Source organism: Podarcis cretensis (genome assembly GCF_951804945.1).
Source record: "Podarcis cretensis genome assembly, chromosome: 7".
In the NCBI taxonomy this organism is placed as follows: domain Eukaryota; kingdom Metazoa; phylum Chordata; class Lepidosauria; order Squamata; family Lacertidae; genus Podarcis; species Podarcis cretensis.
Genome location: NC_137176.1, coordinates 71,367,044 through 71,394,719, shown reverse-complemented (window position 1 = coordinate 71,394,719; position 27,676 = coordinate 71,367,044). Strand labels below are relative to the sequence as shown.

The following is a 27,676-nucleotide window of genomic DNA, read 5'->3' as shown; positions in this document are numbered from 1 at the left end:
GTTTTAATCAGATTATTCAAATATTAAATGATTCAACTATCCAGTGAAGTAATGGAGGGGCTACACTCCCCTTTAAGGATCAAATGTGCATATTAAGATACTATTAGATTTGACTTTGGATACCCAGATAGCCTCTAAGGAATACAGCATCCAGGTTGGATTACTGTAATGCATTGCATGTGGTACTGCCCTTGTTGATCATTTGGAAACTGGCTGCAATTCAAGCCACAGGCCTTCGCTCTATATTAGAGGGGCTGGCTGAGCCCGCCCTCTGGTGGCCCACCTCCATGCCCACTCATAATTTGCTAATTGAGCAAGTGGGTGGGATCCATTTCCCAGGCAGCAAGCTCAGCCCAGAAGCTTCCTTTGCTGCCTAGGAAACCGTCCCATCTCTGTGTCTAAAACACAGCATGAACAGAGAAGACTCTCCTGCCCCTCTCTCCAGATCTAAAGTTGGCTCTAAGGGGGCAGAAAATAAGCATCTCCCTCCCTCAAAAGTTCAGACTTGGAAGGAGGCAGAGGCTTATTCTGCATCTGCACCCAACAGGACACAGAAGCAGATTAAGCACATGTGCCTTTACCTTTCTTATCCAGATCAGAGCTGGAAAGGAGAAGCAGGGGTATGTGGGCTTGATCTGCCCCTGCAGATGATCAGTTGGGCACAGACGCAACCTCACACACCTCTGCTCTCCCTCTAGCTTTCAGCTGGAGATGGCAGGAGGCAGCTTTTTATGGCTCTGCAATTTCACCCAGGAGGTGCAGGGCCCAAACAAATTCCAGGCTTCAGTAGAACTCTGGGGCAGGGCAAGGTTAATCTCTCTCTCTAAGTCCAGGTTCAGAAGTAGTCCCAGGCTCACCTCACTCACTTGAGCCTAATTCCCATGATGCCATGGTGAGGGTGGTGCACAATATATATATATATTAGTAAATATTTTTATTTCAATTTTTAGTAAGTACAAAACAAGAAAACAATCAGAACCAAGTAATGCAAACATAAAACAGTAAACAAAAACAAAAAAACTATATCCAGGCATGTAAAATAAGTACATTTGTTCATAGAGCAAGCATTAGAGTCCATATCAGGAAAAAAAGATCAGTATTAGGTATATAAAACCCATAGAAATTATATGTCCATCAAGTGTAATCCCAAATCTGTCATGCTTTTTGTGATGGCTGCCTTGCTCTATGTGGTCTGGAGGCAAGGAGGTATGTGAAGAAATAACTTCTTTCATCTGAACCTTTCAGTTATTTAACACCATCTTCTGAAAGTCTGTTCCAAGTGTCCCTGAGATACTGGTTGTGCCCACTATATAGGGTTTTTTCTGTGGCTGCACCCCCACATACAGAAACAAGTTTGGTGCCAAATATGACATCTTTGAGGCACCAAATTAAGGCTGTTCTCTTCTCCCAAGTATTTAATGGCTGGTTGATTTATCGCTCCTATTGTTGTTCATATCTTAAATTGTACTGATTTACTGCTCCTATTGCTGTTCATATCTTAAATTGGATTTTAGGTTTGATCTATTAGATTTGGATTTTATTCTTGATGGTTTTATAAGCAGAAAAGCATCAAATATTTCAAAGAAATATGTATAAAAAAATTGAGATGGAATTTCCTCCTTATAATAAAAGGCAGTTTTTAGTTTTTAAGATGGTCACAATCCCTGCAATATCTCAGAAAAGCAAAGTATTTAAATGTAATAAATTGAGTGAAAGACAGCAGGTCAGTTAACTGTACATTTTTTCTATCTATTGCAATCCCTAATAAAAATTGCTATCAACACTTAGCTGCTATAATAATAATAATAATAATAATAATAATAATAATAATAATTAATAATAATAATAGAAGAAGAAGAAGAATGATGATGTTATACTGGGCTGGGGTGGATTAGGTGAAGGTGTCTTTATCCCACCTCTTCCAGTCTCCTGCCAACCTCCCCCTTCCATCAGCTGAACATGCAGACAGGCAGTAGGCCTGCTGATGTTATCTTCATTAGTGGGAGCTAGCAAATAGCGGGAGCCAGCAGAAAGCTCCAAAACAGAGTGGGGAGAGGCAGGTCTGAGCTGGCACGAGATCTGCTGGATGCCAAGCCAGTCTTGCTGCTGTCACATGACCTCATTAGGGCTGGTGTGGCACCAATGACTTAACCAACTAGTGCAGTGGAGCTAGTGCAGCAATTGGGTCACAACCAGACTCAATCATCCCACCCTCCCCCATCTTCAGCTATGGCTGCCACCTACAGCAGAGTTGTAGATGAAGCAGTGGCCCTGTCACTCCACAAAGTCCCACTGGAGGAGGAGGAGGTACTTGGGGTTACACCCTATAGCACAAGCAATTCTTTAAAAAAATATATCAAATGGTTCTGATATGGTGCTCACACAGTGAAGAGTCAAAAATGACAAGAAAAAAGAAAATCATACTTTGGCACAAAGTTAAAGGAATTACATCCAAAATTCAATATTCCAGCTAGGTATAATGGGGCATCACCTATGCAAGTGATAGACAATTTCTGTGCGGATAAATATTAAAGTACTTCCTGAAGTTGAAGACTAGACATTCAGGATTTGAAACATACCTCATATAATGAAGGCTTACAGAAAAATCTTAGGTTGTAACTCTGTGTGAAGATAGGAGGAAAACAAAATAAGAGGAATAAAGACTGCTTCAAACAGTGCAATCCTTCAAGTGTCTACTGAGAAGTTAGTAGGAGTTTAGTAGGACTTAGTCTTAAATTAGTATTATATAATAGGATTGCAACCTGAAAGGCTTGAGACCTTCTCCTATATAAAGGAAATTTGGGCAGCTGAGAAAAAACTCACAGCGGTGCTTCTCCAAGGGGCTCAGCCATGTGTCTGGAGGCTCCTTTTTCACTAAGCAATTTATAATGCAGAAGTGGTTCCTATTTCCTGAGCAATTTTCTAAGAAGCCATAATACAAGGAAAGCTCTCTCCTACTGTATAGATGGCATTTGGCTGTTGAGGAGAGGAAAGTCCAGGTGACTAGCTGAAACAGAGGACAGGACTCCTGCATCCTTAATGTAGAAGAGGAGATTTCAGCACATGGACCTGGTGGTTCCTGATATTAGGAAACGTCATATTACTTGCAAGATCTGTGAGTGGATTTCCTGATTTTGTTGTTGTTGTTGTTGTTGTTTAAAAGAGTCATGGAAGGAATCCAGATTTGATCAGAATAAGATCAGGGAGCAGTTAAACACTTTCTATTCATACTGTTTCTTGATCTAAATTGTGCTACTTCCCCCATTGCTGCTTGCTCTGATGTGGGTTAAATATGGTACCCTTATTTTCCTCCCATGGGTATTTATATTTTCTCACATATGACAATCAGTAGCTTATGGAGGGGAATTAGATTGAGAAAATGGCACTGGATGTGGGGAATAGTTAACAGTAACACCTCTACTCTAGTACCATTACTCTTATAAATTAAAAGCCCCTCCCAGATGCTTTCAAGCAAGAAGATAATTCAGAAATCAGTCAAAATTGGCCTTGCATTAACTCGGGTTTAGTTTGTTGTGTCCAAAAGCTGTGTGCAAGGCCATAGAGGTATGGTGCTTTAGACCCTCCTTTTAAAATGCACCATTTCATACAATGGTTTGCCAAGTGAGACATTTCCAAGTGGTTGTACTCACTGGCGGAGGAAGGGGGTTGCGGGGGGTGCAGTCCGCCCTGGGTGTCATCCCTGAGTGGGGTGACATCGCCACCCCACCCCCTGGGACACTTGCCACGGGCTCCGCTCCCCCATGGGACACTTGCTGTCCCACCCCTGTGGGACGCTCACCATCCTGCCCCCAGGGGAGGATTGCCCCGCCCCTGGGTGCACAACATGTGTGCCGCTCCAGATGCCGGAGCCGCTAGCTCCACCTCTGGTTGTATTTCACATATGTCAGGGGTCAGCAAATTTTGTTAGGAGGGGGCCGGTTCACCGCTCCTCAGATCTTGTGGTGGGCTGGACTGTGTGCACACGCAAGCAGCGAAGGGGGGATTCTCTCTCTCCCTCTCCCCCAGCCCCTCCCCTCCCCCGGCTTTTCTACCTCCTTCGCTCTCTGCCTGCGGTTGGGAGCCAGCGGTGGTGGCGGCGCCTCTCCTTTCCAGGCCAGCTTTCCCAGGCGCCAAGTGCGGAGCCAGCAGGTGCACCAAGCTCCAGCCAAAGTCCCGCGACATGCCCATCACAATGCCCACAGCACGGCCATGGACGGAGAGGCTGGCTGGCGAGTCTGGGTCACACCTCAGTGTGCGGGTGGCAAGGCTTCGGACTGGCTGGCACCAAAGCCCAGCTCCCTTCCACTGCAGGGCAGGGAGAAGCCAGGAGGGAGGGAGGGAGGAGGCGCTGCCGCGGTGTGTGGGGGGTGGCACCCGAAGAAAATTGCAAAAAAATTGGCGCAGCCAGAACAATCACGCTGATCCAAGTGGTGATTCCAGGACTGTCCGCGGGTCGGATCCAGAGGGCAATTGGGCCTGATCTGGCCTGCGGACCTTAGTTTGCCGACCCATGACATATGTGAATGAGACATGTGTAAATCAGACTAACACTTTACCAGTCTGGAATTCCAGAAAGTGTTACACTCTTAAAGAAGCAATAGGCACAGTTATAATTGATATCAAATGCTATACTGGCTAAATAGTAAGGGTTGTTTACAATGTTAGTCATTTTTCAGAATAGACCCATTGAAATCAGTGGACATGACTAACTTAGCTTCATTAATTTCAATGGCTCTACTGTAAGCAGAACTTTGCTGGAAACAACCCTTAACATTTAAAACCCAACTTGATGTGTTATTTAAACAGGGACTGGACAGCCACTTATCAGGACTGATGCCATTAAATCCAGCACTGCAGATCCTGTATGGATCAGGGAGTTGAACCAGATGGCGTCCAAAGTTCCTTTCAATTCCTACTCTATTTTACAATTCTATGTTCCTCACACAACACACTATTGCAAAGAAAACCATTTTGCCGTAATGATAATCCATAATAAATATTATTATTACTCAGACCACAATACAACCACTTTCTTATTATATTTACTCCATGGAGATAACAGAAAAAAGCCTTTATTCATTTATTTTTTATGTTACACACAAATCTACAGGAAAATTTCTCCTCTTCTATTCTTTCCCTAAGCCACTAGTCTGTGCTGTAGTACTTTCTTTCATATAGTAGTGAGGATACCAAGCTGGCCAAATGCCAGTTCTTTTATGCTCATTATTTGTCATACATCCATACTAATGCATTCAGCAATTCCTCTGTGCCCCACAAACAAGGGGAAACCTTAAAATAAAATTCAAAAAGCCGAGAAGCTCAAAATTGTTTTCACACTGAACCTAAGGCTCTTGAACTATGTCATAGTTAGTTCTTTTAATTATAGATCAGTCTTATCAGCCTCATCTGTAGTCACATGGAAGGAAGGATCATGCTACAAGGTGAAGCACAGGGAATGCTACAAAAAAATGGGTTCTACCACCAACTACTACAACAATGTGAGGTGGGTACACTGTCACCATCGCTGAATCCTATCAATAATATGAGGTCATCATGCTGCTGTTTCTTACAGCCCTTCTGACCCTTTCAAAATGCATATAAACAAGTGAGCCTTACAACAACATTTTGCAGTGTATCCCCCAATGGGGAAGTGTTTTTGTTGAGGATTCAGCCAACCTAGACGCCTTGTAGCTCAGGACTCACTGGAATGGGAAACAGAATATTTCATCTTTCCCACCTCATTGATGCCTTCCCCTGATGTGTTATATATTGCTAGAGGCCTGCCAGTTCCAAGCCTGGGAATTTACTGTATTTTTCCATGTATAAGACGTGCCCATGTATAAGACGCCCCAAGATTTTTATCCTTATTTTAAAGTAAAAAAAAAACTAGTCTTATACACAGAAAAGTACAGTAATAGTTATATAGCATTTGTTTTATAGCTTAGAGGTTCTATTTACGATCAAGTTGTAGAGATAGATAGATGATAGATAGATGATTGATAGATAGATAGATAGATAGATAGATAGATAGATAGATGATAGATAGATAGATAGATGATAGATTGATAGATTGATAGATTGATAGATAGATAGATGATAGATGTTAGATAGAAGGAAGGAAGGAAGGAAACATCCCTTTATAGAGCAAGGAGCAGTTTTTTAACCTTATGGCATGCACACACACACACACTGCAAAATACTTACTATAACCTAGGGTTCCCATATTTCCTTTTTTTAGGAAGACCCCAAAAGTAGTGATTTTAAGCTTTTGGAGTTGTTGTCTCGGCGTTTTCCATCACATAGCCATGCACCTGGGTTTTCCCTGACATTTTGCTGATTCAGCAAAATTCCCCCTAGATGTCATTTTTACACCCAAAAACCAGGACTTGTCAGGAATTTTCCTGACGTATGGCAAGCCTATATAAGCTGTCTATTTATGTTTTGTTTTGCTTTCAGCTGACACCCTAACATCTCTGTTGGAACTACTATCACAGAAAGTCTGGGTTCACACTTTCTGTCTTTTAGAGTTTAGAACATTTCCCCCCTCTGTCTTAGGGTTGACAGCTTTTTTTAGCAAAGTTGATTAGCTTTTTTGACAAAATCACAAAAATATGCCTTTTTAAAAACTATTTTTATGGGACATCGGCAAAAACGGCACTGCCAACATGGACTGCCATACATCCGTATTTTCCCGGGCATTTTCACTGATTTCCGCCCAGACACTGCTGTCGACTGCAGTATTCCGGATATGTCTGGGAAATCCCAGATGTATTGCAACCCTGCTCTGTCTATATAGTTGGGGTGGGGAACTGGCAGCCTACGGATTGCTTGTTGTCTGTAGCATTGTTCAGCTCACCAGATGTGGCTGGCCCACTCTTAATCATTGGGGCTGGAGCACCTGGGAAGAAGAGGAAGTGAAAAGGAAGAAAGAGATGACAATAATAGACCATAAAAGACTATAGAACATGAAGAGAGAGAGAAAGTGGTGGGAGCAGAACTGTCACAGAAAGGAGGAGGAGACCTGGGAGGACAGTGGAAGTATAAGGAAAGTATAAGGACAGCCACCTTGCAATGAGTAGGGGAGCCTAGATAGCAAGAAATATAGAGGGACATTGTGAACCTGGAGTAGGGAAGTGAATTAGATAATTCCTAAAGGTATAGTGGGATTATTCTGATGGAAGCTATATGACTCACTACCTCTCACACACCTTTCCTCAAGAGCCAGTCAGACAGATTTCATCAGAATAATCCCACTAGGAACTAGCCTATCTGGGTCCTTACTTCACCCCCTCCCTGCCCCCACTACTGCCAGCACCAGCAGCACAACTGTACCCTCACCTGCAGCTTTGCCTGCACTGCCACCACAACACAGCAGCAGCGGTGAGGACAATGGGACTGTGTTGGTGGTGCAAGCTAATCCCCTGCAGGGCTGGTAGCCGCACAACAGAGGGGGTTGGATCCTGAAGCAAATGACTTCCCTTTGCCTAATGGACAAGCCACCCCTATGCTACAGCTAACACCAAGATGCTGTTAAAAGTTTGTTCTGTGTTACCTTGAGCCTCAAGCACATGTAAAGGTAAAGGGACCCCCGACCATTAGGTCCAGTCATGACTGACTCTGGGGCTGCGGCGCTCATCTCGCTTTATTGGCCAAGGGAGCCGGCGTACAGCTTCCAGGTCATGTGGCCAGCATGACTAAGCTGCTTCTGGAGAACCAGAGCAGCACACAGAAATCATAGAATCATAGAATAGAATCATAGAATCATAGAGTTGGAAGAGGCCACAAGGGCCATTGAGTCCAACCCCCTGCCAAGCAGGAAACACCATCAGAGCACTCCTGACATATGGTTGTCAAGCCTCTGCTTAAAGACTTCCAAAGAAGGAGACTCCACCACACTCCTTGGCAGCAAATTCCACTGTCGAACAGCTCTTACTGTCAGGAAGTTCTTCCTAATGTTTAGGTGGAATCTTTTTTCTTGTAGTTTGGAACCATTGCTCCGTGTCCGCTTCTCTGGAGCAGCAGAAAACAACCTTTCTCCCTCCTCTATGTGACATCCTTTAATAAAATGCCGTTTACCATCCCGCCGGAGCGGTACCTATTTATCTACTTGCACTTTGACGTGCTTTTGAACTCCTAGGTTGGCAGGAGCAGGGACCAAGAAACAGGAGCTCACCCCGTTGTCGACCTTCTGATCAGCAAGTCCTAGGCTCTGTGGTTTAGACCACAGAGCCACCCGCGTTCCCAAGCACATGTACTGAGACAAAATTACTTTCTTGAATTCTTGAACTGATAAAATATCCAGAGTTTAATTAGGGTTGAGCAGCCTCTTTTCTGGCAATGATTGCATTACCTTGTGATGGGGAGAATCTTTTAGGGACTGCATAATGGTTGTGAGAGAGGCTAGAACCAGAAATTGGTTGGGCCAGACAAAAAAGAAAAACCTCTGCTACCCCTTTCTCCAGATTGCTCTCCCTCTTTGCAACTCACATGAAATCAGGGCTGCAAGTTCCCCAGCCTTGCAGTAAAGCAACATGGTGGGTTAATCTGAAATTAGGTACTACTTATGTTATTTTATTTGTTTTTTGTTCTTGTTTTTTTAAAAAAACAACAACACATTTATATACTGCATTCATAAAAATATCAGAGTGGTTTACAACAATAGTGCATAAAACCATGCAATATAAACCTCCTTTGCAAAGCTGTGAAAGTGCTAACTAGGCTTTGGGAAGGAAGCCATGGGAATCTAGGACCCTGTCAGAGCCCTCACACCTCCTTCCCCAAAGGCCAGAACCTCACCAGGATTTGGAAAGGTAGCAGAAAGCCGGGGGGGGGGGAGTCAAATGTTGCCATGGGCCGCAAACTTGAGAACCATGTGCATTCATCAGGCCAGGTGATAGACCACCCTGATCTAGATAATCAGTCTCATCCAGGAATACAATTTCTCCACAACCAAGTATATACCACCACATTTGCCAATAAAGGGGTGCATAGTTATTATACTCCATTGGGTCTAGACCAGGCTATTTGAGATATGGACATACCACTGCATTTTTAAGGGCAGTAGGTACCACCATCACACAAATATGTGCTTACCACACCTCTGACCTGCTCAGTCACCCCACCCCACCAGTCTTAAATAAACCAGGATATACAAGGAACTAATGAGCAGGTGGTCAGGTCAGGCACATCATTGCAAGTATCCTATACCCAACATAAGACCACATTAACTGGACACGATCCCATAACACTGTGCTTGACATTGTGTTGGACTTTTCAGCCGGCCCTGTCACAATAGCAGCATCTAAGTCACTACAGAGCCAAGCAGCTTTATTCTTGATGTATTTAGACATCTGGTTACACTTAGTCACCAAGCGCTCCAGAGGTCTGCCCCCTTGGTCATAAGTAACCAACTTCCAGACCACACAGAACAACTCTGCTGGATAGTTCCTAGAGGATGCAACGGAGGCAGTGAAGTAGAATCTCTTTGCTGCTCTCCCTGCCATGTGGTAGGATGTGTTATAAGCCTGAACATGAGCTTGGTCAGCTCCTGGGTAAGATTTACAGCACTTACCCTCCAGCCCTCTCCCGGTCTGTTTCATCAGCTACTTAGGATACCAAGGAACAAAATGGTCTGCACAGCACTGGAGAGGGCCTACAGAAATGATCATGTCAATGGCTCATAAGCATCACTATACCACAATGGAATTAGAACCACTACCTACTGGGGGGAAACTAGAGCACTCAGAAATCTATCATCTCTTGGGGTGAACCATCCTAACTGATCCCGCATCCTTGCAGGGGAGAATCAATTCTGCAAGTCCAAATCTCACCAGAACATGTCCTGACCATGACAATGGAGTGATGATGATAATAATAATAATAATAATAATAATAATAATAATAATAATTTATTACTTATAACCCGCCCATCTGGCTGGGCTTCCCCAGCCACTCTGGGCGGCTTCCAAAAAAATATATTAAAATACCAGACCACACTCCTTCCCACATGGTGTGAAGACTAAACCAATGGTATGTCTTGTTCTGTGTGTTGAGCCGTTGACCATTTGAGACAGGCCCATGGCTGCCATCGATGTCAGACCTGCATCAACCTACAGTCATGTTACAAAGAAGAGCTTGGGCTTTTGGGTATCTGTATTTTAAAAAATACAAAGGTAAAGTTGTGCCACACACTTTTATTGGTTGATTTTAAGTATTATTCATGGAAGAGACAAACCTAGGGGTTGCTTTAGTTGCAGTGTCACACAGTGAGATTTAAACTCCTCCTCCTAAAAATGGCAGCCTCAGTGTAGCAAGTAGGGCAGAGGCAAGCAATGGATCACACAATTGAACTGAAGTAACTATGATAAATAACAGAATTCCACAAGAGGGAATGCTACTGGTCACCTCCACACTTCCCTTGAAGGGATTTCTAGTATTGAAACATGAGGTGAGAGCTGCTTTTATACTAATTCTCAGACTTCCATGAGTAGTGGGCTCATGGAATTGAGTTATATGAACTGCAACAGCATTACAGTCATACCTCAGGTTGAAGTAGCTTCAGGATAAGTATTTTCGGGTTGCATGCTGCGGCGACCCAGAAGTAACGGAGCACGTTACTTCCAGGTTTCACCGCTTGCGCATGCGCAGACGGTCAAAATGATGTCACGTGTACGCGCAGAGGCGGCGAATCGCGACCCGCGCATGCGCAGACACATGGACATGGGTTGCGTTCACTTCTGGATGTGAAGGGGGCTCCGGAACAGATTCCGTTCACATCCAGAGGTACACTGTATAATGTTTTGTACCATTCAATTTCACAAGTAAAATTCAGCTCCAAATGCAAGACATTTGATTGAGCCAATGGATTGAGAATTTTAAAAAGTTTTGTTTTTTTTCTAACACATGCAGCCAGAGGCATTGAATGTTATTTAAAAGATCTGGGACATAGACCCATAGGTCACAAATCTGCATATGCCAATTTATTTGCAGAGATGCAAATTTAGAAATTATTTTTGAAGGCTTCTATACTGCTTTTTATTGGGACGCAGGTGGCGCTGTGGGTTAAAGCCTCAGCGCCTAGGACTTGCCGATCAAAAGGTCGGCGGTTCGAATCCCTGCGGCGGGGTGCGCTCCCGCTGCTCGGTCCCAGCGCCTGCCAACCTAGCAGTTCGAAAGCACCTCTGGGTGCAAGTAGATAAATAGGGACCGCTTACCAGCGGGAAGGTAAACGGCGTTTCCGTGTGCGGCTCTGGCTCTGGCCAGAGTGTCTCCGGACAGCGCTGGCCCCTGGCCTCTTAAGTGAGATGGGCGCACAACCCCAGAGTCTGTCAAGACTGGCCCGTACGGGCAGGGGTACCTTTACCTTTACCTTTATACTGCTTTTTATGGCAATTGCCACACAAAATGGTGCACAAGTCATGAGAAAAATAAATAAATAAATAAAGCAATAAAACCCATTACATTTAAACAAGAAAACTGTCAAAAACTGATTACAAGAAATTATTGCTAGAGTTCATTCACATCACAAAAAGTAAGGCAAACCAATTAAGTTCCTATCCAAATAACACCCAAAAAACTCACCCTTGCTTAACCTATCCCCAAGCTGTGTCCTTGAACTGTGATGATGTTTATTCTATGCCTGGATAGAAAGCTGTATTTGTATGCATGTACAGTATGTAGTAATATCCGGCTTTTGCATGCTGAAATAAAACTGACTGCACCAAAGTACAGTCATACCTCGGGTTAAAGTTGCTTCAGGTTGAGCATTTTTGGGTTGTGCTCCGCGGTGACCCGGAAGTAATGGAACGCGTTACTTCCAGGTTTCGCTGCTCATGTATGCACAGACACTCAAAATGGCGTCACGCGCATGCACAGAAGCAGCAAATCGCGACCTGCGCTCACGCAGATGCAGGTTGCGTTCTCTTCAGGATGCGAACGGGGCTCTGGAACAGATCCTGTTCGCATCCCGAGGTACCACTGTAAAGAGAGGCATTCACTGCTCCACCCACTTTTGTCTCTGGCCCACCCACTACTGGCATGTGGTTCCTGGAAGGCTGCTCATGAGGGAATGCAGGCCTTGGGCCCAAGGCACTATAATGAAAAGGAGAACCAACCATCCCTGAACTACAGCCACCAGAGATAGTATTGACTATTATTCATTATCCCTAGATGAATGCAGATACCCTGATTCTTCCAGGAATAGTTGGTTCTCCTTTTCATTATATTCAGCCTATAATTTGCACCCTGAACATGTAAACAAATCAGTGTTGTTAATTTCCCAGCAAAAGCTTAGGCCAAAGCAGTGGTCCCAGCAAAGAGATGGGCTTGGGGATTAACTAAACACAGCTAAGTAGAACTAATGAAGCAATTATAATCCTCCAGTGCTCAGCTACAAAATGGTTATTTTCAAATTACAGATATGCCAGAATTGAGAAAGATACCAAGAAAAAAGCACACCAAGAACTCAGGCCAATGTAAGTTTCAATAGTGGGAGTGGTCCCTACTCACAAGACAATAGTCAATAGTAACAAAAGCCAATCCATTCAAAAGTATGTATTCTGACAAGAATTACAAACTCAAATAGTGCGACCACTTCCACTATTGAAACTTACATTGGCCTGAGTTCTTGGTGTGCTTTTTTCTTGGTATATTTAATAACAAGAACTCCAACTTATTTAACGTAAGAATTGAGAAACATACACTATCATTCTGTAATGGGATAGTGAATGGGCATTCTGACCTGGATTATTAGACTGCATCTCTTCAAGCTTTCCTAATGTTTAATCTTTTGCTATACTTACGCATTGCTGATATTTGCTGACATAATCTGTTTTATAATTTTTTTAATGATGTAGTAGTCCACTATAAAGGTATAACATCTTTGAAAACCAGTAAAAGGACAAAACAGATATACATGGTTATTCAGTAATAACTCTGTTGCAGATAAATTAACCTGACAGTTTACTTTTTTATTTCACAAACAAATATATTTCTGGATTTTGGTAGGTAGCTGTGTTGGTCTGACGCAGTAGATGTGTGTGTGTGTGTGCGCGCGCGCACACATGCACATTTCTTCAGATATATCTGAAGGTGCTACTGGACAATTTTTTATTTAAAAAATAATAATATTTCTGGTTCTTCTACCGTAAGTAATCATACAAAACATGTAACAACTACATGATTTAAACCCCACAGCAAATTCTAAGTCTCTGACAACTGAATCGTATAAGAAAAGGAATTGATTGAAACTATTTTACCCCTTTGCGGCAGAGAGAAACGAAATATAATCTTTACGGAAAAGGAGTACTTACACCACTTATCTACAAAATGCTAGTATATAGTATTATTTTTGCAACATTATAGAAAACACTACATCTATGCAGAATATGTAGAAGAAACCAAAAGCTGACCAGACACCTAACTAGATCCTTGTTAATCAAATGATTCAGCAAATTAGCACCAGCAAATCCTTAATTAGTTTATTATTATTTCAGTTCAAGTTAAATGGAGAAAAAATTGTGAAAGATAAAATGACACTAATATATGTTTAACAACATTGGGGAAATGCAATTGTAAGTATACAGTAAGTAAATGCAGCTATTAAATATATACTGTCACAAACAATTTCAGGTACAGTACCTCATTTTATTGTTTTTCTGGTCATCACCCTTATCTCCAAAGCTTTAATATTTAGACAGTCCTTTAAACAACTTGTACTGAGCAAATTACCTTACTAAATTATCATACTAACAATCTTCTACAAAAACCACAAATATTAACCCACACAGATTAAGTAACTGAATTTAACTACCTGAAATCCATTCTTCTCCGCTGATCCCCTGGATCACAACTGTAGACATCTTTTTAATTTTAAAAATAGTGGATTTGTAATGATCCATTCCTGATATTTTGTAGCTTGTTAAAACACGATATGCATTCAAGGGGGAAAATAATGCTGCACACTTATTGTATCCAAAATCTTATCTATATCTGAGCGCAGAGTTGCTTCTCATAAACCTATGCTGTGGCACATCCAGTGTACATGATGGTAAAAGATACACTTGCCAGAAATTACCATTCAAAAGAAAATAAAGCACTAAATTACTGTTTTAAAAGAGGGTGTAATCCCACTGTAAGCAAGGACAATTCCATGTAACTCCTGAAGTTTTCAATCATCTATTTGTTATAGATACAATCCACACAGAGCTCTGAGCAAGCAGCCAAGAACAAAAGAAAGTCTGGTTATACTTTCTACTTTACTCTCTTAATAGCAATGTCTTCATTATTTATATATATCGGCACTGGTTTCCAGCAGCTGAAGCCAAATCTATCTGGTTAAATATTCATTGTCTCCTCCTGTGCCATAATGTCCAACTGTACTCAAAAGAATCCTAGGTGTGCTGTTACACACCTGCGGCTAAAAGAAGGGATTTGCTTAGCTACGTTTGATAAAAGGCCTATGTCTGAAACTTAACAGCACTTGATATGGTTTCTGAATGCCTCACCAGCTGGTCAATATAACAACACTCAAACACAATTTAACATTCTGGCTCTGCAGCTGAAAAGCTTTTAGAGTACACCTCAACCGATGTCGTGATGGAGGGGCTTTACCTCAGCTCTGGAACATGTGCTTTGCATATATAAGGTCCCATGTTCAATCCCTGGCATGCAGTTAAGGAACTTATGTAACAGGGCTGAAAAGATCACACCGTGAATCCTAGAGAGCTACAGAATATCAGGGTTGGCACTACTAGGCTACAGGGACTATTAATCTAATTCCACAGTTGGCATTTCCTTCATGTTCATTACTTATCACTATGTCAAAAAGTGTTTAAAGGATGGTTGATACAATTGTAGATTGGTATTTAGAGAAAAACGTTAACAACCTAATCAAGAGTTATTTCAATGACACAACACCACTCAGTATTAGGTTGTAGGATTTCAGCACTGGTATATATTCCTAGCTGTCATGCCACTCTGCTGGGGAGAGGGCAACTCTATTCAATCCTCTTGCATTCCAACATCATGAAAATGCATGAGTGACATCTCCCCTTTTGATCCTTTTTTGGCAAAGGGGATTGAGCTGAAGCACCCTTTGGTGCCAAGATAGTTGAGGCTGAATTGGACTCCCAGAAAAAAATATGCTCCACACACAATTCACTTTCTTCTCAAGATCCTTTGGTGATAAAGAGCAGTACCCCTTTCAACAAAAGCATAATGGGGGATGAGGAGGAATGGTTATGTATCTTTAGATCAATGTTATTCCTTCCGTCATAATCACTTTTAGGCCCTAACAAGTGAAGACTAGCATCAGTATAAGCAAAGTACTGTCCCATTTCCAGTCTTTCATTCTAAATAGGGAAGCAATCCTTATTTGGAGGATTGCTCCAAATAAGCCAAATGATTCACCAAGAATCAGAGGGCTTGAGACCCATGTGCTGAAGGGCAAAATAATTGTCCATCCCCACAGACCAGCAAGATTCAGGAAACACAAGCAGCTTGGAGGCTGGAGTACAGAGGATCTGTCCAGCAGCATCAGCAGCCTTCGTCAGCGATTAGAGGTCTAGTGCTGAACAGTCTGTCCAGATAAACACTAGAGTTTGAAACCAGAAAATGGGATAGAATTTTGGTTCCACCAGTTTCCTGAGAGCAACAAAAGGATTTTAAAATCAGCCTGGCCGACCCACACTTCTAGAACACTTATCCTGACGACTTTTAAAAGGATATCATCTCCTGAGTAAGATCCAAACACTGGGTGCTCTGTGCTTCCAAGCAAGTGTTGCACCTTCTCATATGCACTTTTACTTGTGGGGTTGCTAAGATTGCCAAGGGCAAATGATCTAGAGCCTTCAGGTTTTGGTGGATGGAGGGTTTGGAGCAGGGGTGTATTCTTAGTTAGGTGTTGTGGTTTCCTTCTGGGAATATGACTCTTCCCAGAAATTGCTGGTGCCAGACTGGAATCTCCTTTTCTGAGAAGGCTTCAGCCAGTTCTGGTTCTGGACATGGGCCGGCCCTGACATGCACATCAAAACTTGCTCAGTGTGTCTAGAGGCATTTGGTGGGGATGACAGAGGCCTTTCTTCAGTAGTATGGATTGTCTACCGTGGGAGTAGTACCTCTCCTACCTGGTTATTTTAGCACTACCTTCCACTGCTCACACATGGACTCTGCACACATGCCCAACAGCAAACTTTGGGATCTCAAAGGAATGCATTCCCCAAAATTCAGAAGAATTGGGTAAATGACCATAATAAGGTAGTTAGTAATTATTTCCCTGGTGTAAATTCACTTATTTAAGGAAGCTCCAAAAATGTACCCCATGGAACTGAAAAATCTGACTGAAATCATGTTAGAGCCATTATCAGCCATACAGGGGGATTTTACAGTTCTTTCTTAAGTTTTCAAAAGCTGAATAGAGAATCCCTTGGAGAACTAATTTGAATTTATATTATATTTATTTTTAGAATTTATATCTTAGCTTTCCACAAACATTAGAAATATAATTTGAAACTGGTTGGGGGGGGGACTAGACAAAATTTCTCTAATCATCAAAGCAAATGTACTAAGAACAAGTGATGCCATACAAATTACAGGCTAATCCAAACCTCAGAAGCAGAATAATTTATATTAATGCTAATTTTGAGGGCAATCCTAGACTTCCAGCGTCAAAGGAAGATGTCTCATTTCTTGCTGCAATGATGAGCGGTGGTCAGTAACTCAAAGAATTTCAGGCAGCAAGGCTGAAAAAGATCTCTCTCTTCCAAAGATCTTGAAGAGCTACTGCCAGTCACAGCACTGGCCAAGAGAAACTAGTAACACAATAAGGGCAACCTTATACAAACAGTGTGTCAAGCAAGTGGTACATCATTTTAAATTCCACTTGGAAGCCAAAGCTATAGATAAATAAGAACACTATTGTTTTCAAAAGAAGCAGCAATATTCCCCCTTATAGAAGTACAGAACAGTATCCAATGGAGCACAATAGTTTGCAGTACAAAGGGAAAACCAAGAACAACCCTGTTAATCCATGGAAGGTTTCTTATAAATTATGTTTTGAGGGAATTTATACCCCTCTCTTCCAATATAAGTCCAGTGCTCCAGGCTGCTTAGTTGATTAAAAACAGCTAGAAGAATGAATTAATACAACTTTAAAATTAAACAATGCTTTAGAGCTTGATCTTAAGCACACTGAGTTTCAGTCCTCAAATTTACATTCTCTCTACCCCAGTGACTTCTAAATAACTGCATAAGTGACTTTAGGCACAACCCCCTAATGGCTTTTACTGAACAACTGTGCTCTTATGCAAATTATTTTCATTTCAAAAAGTTACACAAAAGATGATAGACAGCAGCAAGTGTTTCCAGTATTTTAAAATTGTAATATTTGTAAAAGCAGCATTCTTTCTTTTCATCAAAATAAACTGCAGCAGCATGCCCAGAACACTGACTTGGATACAAATTAAGCCATGCTTAGAGGAGACCCACTGAAAATCAATGAGACTGGCTGGTCATCATTTAACTTGTCCCACTGATCTCAGTGGATCTACTCTAAGCATGGCTAAGCCTGTATTCAACACATTATATTATTCTGGCCTTATGTACTTTTTATTATTTTCTATCAGCTATTAAGCTGGGAACACAAGAGTGGGAGAGTGCTCTTAAAACACCATTTACTTTTGAGTAGTGCAAACTAAGTCACAGAGTAGATCCACTGAAATCGAAGGACTTAAGTCAGTCAAAACTGTTATGATTTCAGTGGGTCTACCCTGAGTATAACTTACTCAGACACTGCCCTGTGTATATTAGTATATAACTCATGCAATATGGATACAGCGAGCAACTAAAATGAAATAAGCATTTAAAGAAAATTTAGGTTTACATTTATAACATTCCTTTTGTATTAATAATAAAAACCATATTATATGTGCAGTGGGACATAATGATATTAATCAATGTTTACAGATTAAAGGTCAATAAGGTCTACAGCTTTACATTATCTAACCAGCTTCTATTACGGTTTTGTTATGTAATGGCATGTGTCTTGCGAGCTTTTGCATGCTAACTTGGAAGTATGGGTTTCATCCCACACTCCAGAAGCAGAGCTCCTCTTCTCCCCCTGTGCACCCCAAAAATCTACCCCAGAATGGGAAGAGAGGTCAGGGAAGTTCAACTCAGCATGTGACAACATGTTGCATAAGCAGAACAGCAGCACTGAATACAACCCCCAATGTATTAGTGTTCATGGGGCTTGCTGACTAATAAATTTAAGGTTGCATTTTTACCCATTAAGATTATACTGTGAGCTCTCTGGATACAGCTATAAATATGCTGGTGAACTTGCTGAGGCCCAGTTAGAACATGGGGTAAAAGAGACTACAAATAATATAGCTATTATACAACAGACTCTTCCTCCTAATATGATCCCATATTGCAATATTAAAGAGAAAAGCAATTAGTGAGGAAGATATTATTAATTTTCAACATACATCATGTGCAAAATGCAAAACAAATATATACTTAATGTTAATACTTTGCTTAAGAGAGAATTTTCATGTATCATATAGGTGTCCACAAGGTTGGTTTCTTTTTGATTAATTTTTGTTAGAAATTCAATTTCCATTGTTTGCCTTTAATTGAAAAGGATCAACTACTACTGACTTTAGTGAAAACCAGGTCACATTACATAGTATCTGTGTATCTTCCTCACCACTATAAACATATAAAGTATGAAGGGGAGAAGTTGCATCTTCAAACATGTGGTGGATGTGCATCATGTAACCGCAGCCAATTGCAGCTCCATGGTGAAAATCTTCTGCATGTCCCCAGTATCTCATCATGTGCATCTCCTCTTTAGACTTTATATAGTTTACAAAAGCAACAATAGGAAAACACCCATGTTCCAGCAGTACTGCCAAACTGACTTGCACTCATAATGCACCTCAGCAATGCAACCCAGTTGAACATAAAATACCAAAACATAAATTATCTGAGACAAAAAAAAAGGTTCTAACCACTTTATCCTCCTGGAGAGCATATCCATGAAAGCAAGTAAGAAAGAACAAGAAAAGAGAAAAGAGAAAAAGAAAGTTACTTCTATTCTGAAACCTCCCCCCACCAGTAATATCTGTTAGTATATAGACTGCAAAGAAACTATCATTATAAAAGCTATATGAAATATATATGGCCAAGAGCTGTGTGTGTCTTAATAGAAATGAGTACAATAGCTCCCAGCAGTAGCATCTAATATCTCAGTCCTCCAGAAACATCAGCATCACTGAAGATTCTACACTACACACAAATTGCAGACTACAAGGAGTCAAAACTATCTAGGCATAATTCTAGGATGCAGTACTGGTCATAGAATCAAACTTCCTATGAAAGTTACCTTTCATATAAAAAGACAAAAATAGAAAGATTCCAGATATTACAGCTATGACGGTACTGTGAAAGTCTGCAGTCAGTACCTGCTGAAATCTCATAAATGAGGGTGCATGTCTAAATAGTTTTTCCAAGGTTTAGGAGAGGGTCTTTGGTAACCTACAGGCTTCTTGCCCATCCACAAGCCTAACAAAACAAGTATTATAAATTATACAAAATTGCTTGATTCTCACAATTTATATCGAATGAAGAATTTAGGTATATTGAAGAATACGGAATACAATTTTAGATTGCAGTCCTATACTCCAGCTCTACAATTCTATGATTCTATGCTCCCACTGTCTGCATCTCTCCCTTCTTTGCTAGTTTGAGCAAATGTTAGTTTATGCGGAGTTTAATTCAGGCAAACTATGATTTTCCATAAAAACATACCTGAAAACCATGGTTTGAAATTTGCTTTCCACGCATAATATTTTGCCTATTTTGGCCTCTGTTGCAAAATACAGTATGGGAAGTATGCAAGTCCAAAGTCCATTCATGGCATTATGGCTGAAGAAGGCTAAAGTCTGGTCAACTTCCATTTCATAAGAAACCCAGAACTGGTAAAGCCTATTCTAGGCCAGTATTTGCACATATATTCCATTCCTTTTCCTGATATGCTGTTTGTCACAATTTTTTCCTAGCTAGGGCATATCTAGAAGTGTTTTGTGGATTCTATCTGCCTGTCTTGATTTTGTGGAATTCTCCCATTTGAAGTGCTAACCCTTCATTACTAGGCCAAAGTACCTTGCTCAAACACATTGTATTGTGAATACCTTAAACAACTCCATTGCTATGCTTCTTTGCTGTTAATGTGTAGGAGAGTGCAGTGGTCAATTTTTTCTCTATCTTGAGTTTTTCACTATTAAAAGAGTGCAAGATTAAGATTGGGAAATCCAGTTTGCAGCTGCAGCTTCCTACTATAGGGCAGATGCTTGTCCCTACTCCTTTTTGTCAATATGATTCAGGCCTCATAGGGTTCACTTGCCTTCCAGCCTTTGGAAAATGGGTCTTAATTCCTAGAACTCTATACTTACTCAGTTTTGTATATGGGCTTCAGCCTTCATTTCCTCCTGGGAAAAGTACATTAAAGAAACATTTTCTAAAATGATTAAATATTTTATACCACCCATAATGTGGAAAATGCACTGGGATGTTAAACTCGTGCGCTTTCACTTTGCTGCCCGCTTCCTACATGCCACTACATCACTAGCCTGAGGTCAATAAGTACACATCAGTTGAAAATTCATAAATCCTTTTGCCATTTCTATTGGGAGTATGACCTCTATTGGGAGTATGAATTATACACTGAAAATCAGTCAGAAGTGTGAAATTTGTTGTGAATTTTAGAAACACAGCATTATTGAAACAGAGAGACATCATGTGGTCACATGATCAGTATAGAAAGTGCTGTTGACTTATGAACTTTGGTGAGAAGAGTCTCACACCGCAGTCTGCAAGTATGGCAGGATATTTTTCAAAAGCTGTGGTATGGTAAGCAGACACACACCCATCTCCTTGAATGTGTGGGAAAGTTCTTCACCCTACCCACCCTTTTCCACAGGCCACTTTGATTTGCACCCATCAACCTTCAAATTACAAAGGATGGTGGGAGCTGCAAAAAGTTAAAGAATTGGACTTTCTGCTGTTTCAGCTGGCAAGCCAGATGCGTATTTGATCTAGCCAGCTTTCCTGTTGCAGCTTTGTCTATTAAAAAGGAATGGGTTGAATCAAATATGGTTGACTGCCAGCATGATTCAAAACAATAAAAGTTAGGGAGGGGAACAAGTAATGGGTGGCTGCTAACTTTGGGTTAAACTATTGAGTTATAAATGATAAATATTATAAATATATGTAGCATTTCACCTTTTTTACAATGTGCTATTGTTTATTAGCACTGCTGTATAGAAGGTCAAATTTGCTGTTTTGGTTTTATCATGCTCTGAGTGATTTATTTTTTGTAGAATCAATGGCTGTTGACTAACTCATAAAGATTTTTGACTTTGCAAAAGTACTAATGCTAAGATTTAACTCAATTTCCCAAGTGGTATAGCCAAAATGGTACCATCTATGCATAGCAGGAAGATCTCAAGATCTGCAAAAGTACAAAAATATTTAGCAAAAATCCATAAGGAAGGCAAAACCAAGACAATGGGAACTAAACATACTCAGAAGGCCCAAAATGCTGATTGACTGTTGTGGTGAAACAGAAAACCAGGCAGAAGGGACAATGGAGTGGCTATTCTGTCCAAACACTGGCCTTAGCAGATCAGGGGTTCTGACTAAAGACAAAAGTTCAGGGTTGGAGAAGCAGAGCAAGGTGAAGGAGGGCGACCAAGATGATAGAGCCTGGAATCCAAGCCTTATGAGGAATGGTTGAGGGAATTGTGTATGTTTAGCCTGGACCAATATGATGGGTAAAGGTTAAAGGGATCCCTGACCGTTAGGTCTAGTCGTGGACGACTATGGGGTTGTGGCGCTCATCTCGCTTTACTTGTCGAGGGAGCCGGCGTACAGCTTCTGGGTCATGTGGCCAGCATGACTAAGCCGCTTCTGGCAAACCAGAGCAGTGCACGGAAACACCGTTTACCTTCCCGCCGGAGCGGTACCAATATGATAGCCATCTTCAAATAGCTAAAGGGCTGTCACATGGAAAATGGAGCAAGCTTGTTTTCTGACACTCTGGAGGGTAGGACCCAAACCATTGGATTCAAGTTACAAAAAAGGATATTCCAACTAAACATCAGAAAGAATTTTATGACAGTAAGAGCTGTTTGACAGTGGAACAGACTCCCATGAGGTGGTGGACTCGCCTTCCTTGGAAGTCTTTAAGCAGAGATTTGATATCATGGATGTTTTAGCTGAGATTACTGCATTGTAGGGGGTAAGAGCTGTTTGGCAGTGGAATGGACTCCCTCGGAAGGTGGTGGACTCTCCTTCATTGGAGGTTTTTAAGAAGAGGCTGGGTGGTCATTTATCATTTTCAGTAAGAAAACAGCTGGTGAAGAAATGGTTAATCCTCCCTCCTGCCATGTAATGCCATGATCCAGATGCCTAACCTTGTACCTTTGGCCAAGAGATAAAATGGACTTAGTACACTAGCTTTTCAGATACTTAATCCAACCTTCCATATAAGTTCACAAAAGCCACAAAAACTTATTTGTTTACTTACTCACTCATGTGCCAGGAAAGACAGTTCTTTAATTTAATCTCCTACCCTTAAAAGCCATGAGTGAAATAGCTGGTCTGCAACTATCAGGTTATTTTAAAAATATCTGATATGCATTTCTACCTAGAAGCCAACCCTGTTAAGTTCAAATGGACTTAGTCCTTTGTAAGTTGGTATAAGATTCCCGGCTTAATCCATGGTTTCTGAACAAAGGATGCAATTATGATGTGGAAAAGGTCTTTACAGACACTAATTCTTCCACGTTATCACTTAAAAATTAAGACAAAACAATCTGATGTGGACCTCACACATCTGGAATAACATATATTCTCAAAGTAATAGAAATAAACAATACCAGAATAAAATATCAGGAATACTCATTGTAATATATTTTCTTACCTTGTTTGAGCGTAACGACACTCTTCCTCCACAACGTGCACAGAATTTAGTTTGGCAATATGAACAATTATGGCCACAGCCATCGGCAAATTTCGTTTTGTGGCAGATACCACAGGTTGGAGCATCACCCTTCTGCTCCTGGTGTTGCTGTGATTCTTCACCCATCTTTTTCACCTGTTCTTTATACATTTCAAACTGTTGATGCAATTTCCTGCAGAAGCAAACAGTAGAAGATTTATAATACAAAGACAGCAATAAGAAAATAGGTCTGTCAGTGATTACATGTTAAATATTTCAATATTTTATTAACCAACTAATCACATTATAATAGCACACGCTGCATCAACATATTAGGATTAGTTCCTCATAGTAGTCTAATTTAATTAGATAAAACATTCTGAGCCAAATATACCTGTGCAACTCTATGAGACTTAGATATAAGAATTCAGCATGCAGTTTAGGAAGAAGACTAATGGTAACTCCTTTTCATGACACAGCACAAAGCATAGACTACCACTGAGCTACAGCCCTTGCCCGTAGCTAGGTACACTGTTGAGGGTCCCACTCTCATCTGCTCTGGGTGGCAAAACAGAACAGTCAGACTGCTGCAGCACTGGTTCTAGTTTGCTGAACTTCTGCCCATCCTGTAGCCCTTAAAAATAACAGGAATAATTTCTGAATTGGGAGGTGGAAACCTGAGCGTTAAAAAGAGCAAGGGAAAGGAGTTTGCAAGTGTGTGCCCGTGCCTCTTGCTTCACTACTAACCCACAACAGACAAGCACAAGGAATAGTGGATTTAGTATTTTGAGCTTTTAAAACTATATTAGGTAAATGTACATAAAGGGAAAAGTGTAAAAAAAAATGTACATAAAGGGAAAACAGTAATATTTCACTAATGTGGAAATTATAAACAAATTATAAACTAATCACTGCCTTCTGAAGGCAACTGTATATTATGAAATCAGACCAAATAACTGAAAGAGGAACTGGAAGAAGAAAATGAATTGTTTTGGCAGACCTGCCTGTTTGCCCTTTTTGTTCACAATGTTCAGTACTGAATAAAGTTTGTCTTTGTTTACCAATCTTGCAAGTCTGGCTCCCTGCCAATATGCCATCCAGCAAGTGCTTTGTAAGTACAATGTTTAGTGTGGGACTCAAAAGCAAATGTGTAGAAGAGAACCATATGGTCAATTAAAATTGTGAGACCAATGCTAAGTTACATATTATTCTTTATATATTTATGGTGTAACTATGATTTGCACTTATTACTGTAAGCTTCCTCAGAATGCATACATCTGTTTTGATCTCTTCAGTAAAGTCGTTTCATTGCTTACTTTTTCAGCTAGAGACACCATGAGAATTCTTTACCTATTTCAAAACAGAATTTATCTTGTCCGGCCGATAATACTTACCTGCATTACATATCTAATGCTGTTTACTTTTATAATTAGTATCTATCTATCATTGATATTTAAGACCTTAGCCATGCTATAAATCTTAACCAGTTGACTTAATGAATTTCATCACATCTTGACTTATATTTGACTTGAAATTTTACTTGTCCATAGAATCCAAAAAAGCATTAATCAGCAATTTCTTTTAAAATCAATTAAGAAGGTAGGCTTTAAAAAATTCAGCATGCACAAATTTTACTTCATATGCACAACTTTGTACCTGCCCCCCCAACATGCTTTCAGTAAGCTATACTTTTAGTGTATTCGTAAAGTGGTTAACCCACAGTAAAAGTGTCACAATATTCAAAAACTGATGGTGCAAAAATAACAAAATTAAGCATTAGTGCATTTATGAAAAGTCTGTCATTTCAGCTAATATATTATGTACAGCAGATAAGAGCCATCTGTTTGAAGCCAAAAAATCTGTTACTACTGAGAAGATATTACCCACACTAGTAAATGCAGAATTAACTGTCTGTAAGACTTCATCTCACGTGACAAAAATAAACAAGTGCCAAATAATAGATCAGTCTACCTTAACTCAGAAATATAACACCCCTGGACATTACAGTATCAGGATTAGAATGAGTTCATTCCACATCATTTACAACATTCATGAGAATGTTCAATTATTAAATAACTTGTATCCTTTTACTGCTGCAACAGTATTGTTCTTACTTGATGGCTTTCCTTTTTAATGAATAGGAGATAAGCATGGACAATGCTGGGTGTGCTAGCATAGTCAGGGATCAGGAGTGTTTACCACTCCATCATCTAATCTTTCGCTGTTCAGAGCTGTGTATGTGTGACCAGGGGGGTGGGGCGAGGGGGAGGCCTGGAGTAATACATGTTGCTTTGGCCAATTATGCCCTGCACTTGTACAGTTGGTGATGCAATGATTTTAGTGCAGCAGATTAAAATTGTTTCTATAATTAAAACAAAGTTTAAAAAATAGGGCAGAGGCACTGGCAGCAAACAATAGAATCATAGAATCATAGAGTTGGAAGAGACCACAAGGGCCATCGAGTCCAACCCCCTGCCAAGCAGGAAACACCATCAGAGCACTCCTGACATATGGTTGTCAAGCCTCTGCTTAAAGACCTCCAAAGAAGGAGACTCCACCACACTCCTTGGCAGCAAATTCCACTGTCAAACAGCTCTTACTGTCAGGAAGTTCTTCCTAATGTTTAGGTGGAATCTTCTTTCTTGTAGTTTGGATCCATTGCTCCGTGTCCGCTTCTCTGGAGCAGCAGAAAACAACCTTTCTCCCTCCTCTATGTGACATCCTTTTATATATTTGAACATGGCTATCATATCACCCCTTAACCTCCTCTTCTCCAGGCTAAACATGCTCAGCTCCCTTAGCCGTTCCTCATAAGGCATCGTTTCCAGGCCTTTAACCATTTTGGTTGCCCTCCTCTGGACACGTTCCAGTTTGTCAGTGTCCTTCTTGAACTGTGGTGCCCAGAACTGGACACAGTACTCCAGGTGATATAGGGACTCATCCATACTTTTGCTTGTCCCACCGTTTCCCACACACTACGAGGAAACCCAGTCTTTAACTGTGGAATCAGAGCAAACATCAACTTAGTTTTTTCCAGATTGATGTCTGCTATAATTTAGTGCTAAGGAACGGGTTTTCCGAAGGGGAAGCAGTGGGGGAAAGGCAAAACTGCTCAGGCAGTGGAAAACCACTCAGACCTGCGCTTTCCAGGGACAGGACAAGCAAAGTGGGGGAAAGCCCTAGATCTCTGCTGTTGGCCTATGCAATCCAGGCCAGTGTGTGTCAGGTGCATAAGGCAGATGCACTGCTTAAGGTTAAGACTCACTGATGGAATTCCATGGCATCCTTTTTCCTTGCTAAACTTCTGCTGCAGTTACATTCCTGCTGGGACCTGCAGGGATAGTTCAAGACATGGGGCTGCTTGCTTTGCTCCCATAGAAAACTCCCTTGCTCCAAGTGACAGCTTGCTCTGCTTGGGCCATTGGGCCAGCTCCTTTGCATACACAGACTCACTATCAGAAGGCATGGCGGCCACTCATTGCACACTTTTAAAACAAGAGTTGACCTGTCAATAGCTATTAGCTGTAGTAGCTAAACAAAACCTCCATGGGAAGAAGCAGTAAATAATTGAATACTGTTTGATGGGGAATAAGAATGCCTATTGCCTTCAGGCTGTTTCTAGGCTTTTCTGGAGAAATTTGATTGGTCACTGCAAAAAAACAAAAACGAAACCTGAACTAGGTGAACCTTTAGTCTGATCCAGCAGGTCTTTTGGTTCTGTGATTATATCACACAGTTTAAGATGCCTATGTATGTTTGGAGCCTTGCTCTTGAATACAAGCTCCCCTTACACTAAAGGTAAAGCTTTCCAGGTCATGTGGCCAGCATGACAAAACCACTTCTGACACAACGGAACACCTTGGTGGAAACCAGAGCTCACGGAAATGCCATTTACCTTCCCGCCACAGCAATACCTGTTTATCTACTTGCATTGCTGTGCTTTCAAACTGCTAGGTTGGCAGCAGCTGAGACAAAGCAATGAGAGCTCACCCCATCGCGCAGATTCGAACCACGACCTTCTGTTAAGCAAGTAGTTTAGATCATAGCGCCACCAGCTCCCGTAACACATTATAAGACACTGCTATTAAGGGTGTTGGAGGAACACACCCAAAATGGGGATAAACTATTAATTTCATTTATTAAAAGGATGCAAACTTGTTACCCAGGTGGTATAGCATCTGCTTTGCATGCAGAAAGTTCTAGGTTAGATCCCCAGCATCTCCAGGTAGGGCTGGGGATGTTTCCTGTCTGCAACCGTGGAAAGTCATTGCCCGTCAGCATAAATGCTGAGCTAGATGAGCCAGTGGTCCTAAGTCAGTTCAGTGTAGCTTCCTATGTTCCTGCCTGACTTCTTAATTACAGCCAGTTCTGGGGGTGGCACCACCTGTTAGCTAACTCCTCAATATCAGTCTGTAGAAAGATTGGAGCAAAACTAGATTTAGCTGGGAAGTAATTGATTCTGTTAACCCTTCTGCCTTCTACCCTACCAGCTAGAATGGGCACCAGCCACTACAGTTAAGTACTTGCTTAAATTAAAGTACAAAGGTGCTCTTGCCCTACAGCCTGTTTAACAGAGTCGCTATCCCTGGTGGTTCCCATCCCTAGTAGATTTGTGGTCCCAGTCCCTGGTACACACTGTCTCTATTCCCATCCTTTTTAATGATTTTATTTAGG

The 27,676-nt window shown here is 41.2% G+C and overlaps 1 protein-coding gene across 22 annotated transcripts in view; it reads right to left on the bottom strand.

The window, feature by feature from the left end:
• The window catches only part of RIMS2 (regulating synaptic membrane exocytosis 2), a gene marked incomplete at its 5' end in the record, with an annotated part of 372,013 nt that overhangs the window by 285,913 nt on the left and 58,424 nt on the right, over window positions 1-27,676 (bottom strand). For 11 of the 22 annotated variants that reach the window (XM_079984104.1, XM_079984114.1, XM_079984115.1 and 8 more), the window contains one exon: window positions 22,985-23,195. In XM_079984104.1, coding sequence (XP_079840230.1) covers window positions 22,985-23,195 — 211 coding nt within the window. Of the gene's footprint in view, window positions 1-1,916; window positions 2,069-19,010; window positions 19,023-22,984; window positions 23,196-27,676 lie in introns of those variants that run through there. The other 11 variants (XM_079984093.1, XM_079984113.1, XM_079984094.1 and 8 more) reach the window with 2 other exon arrangements.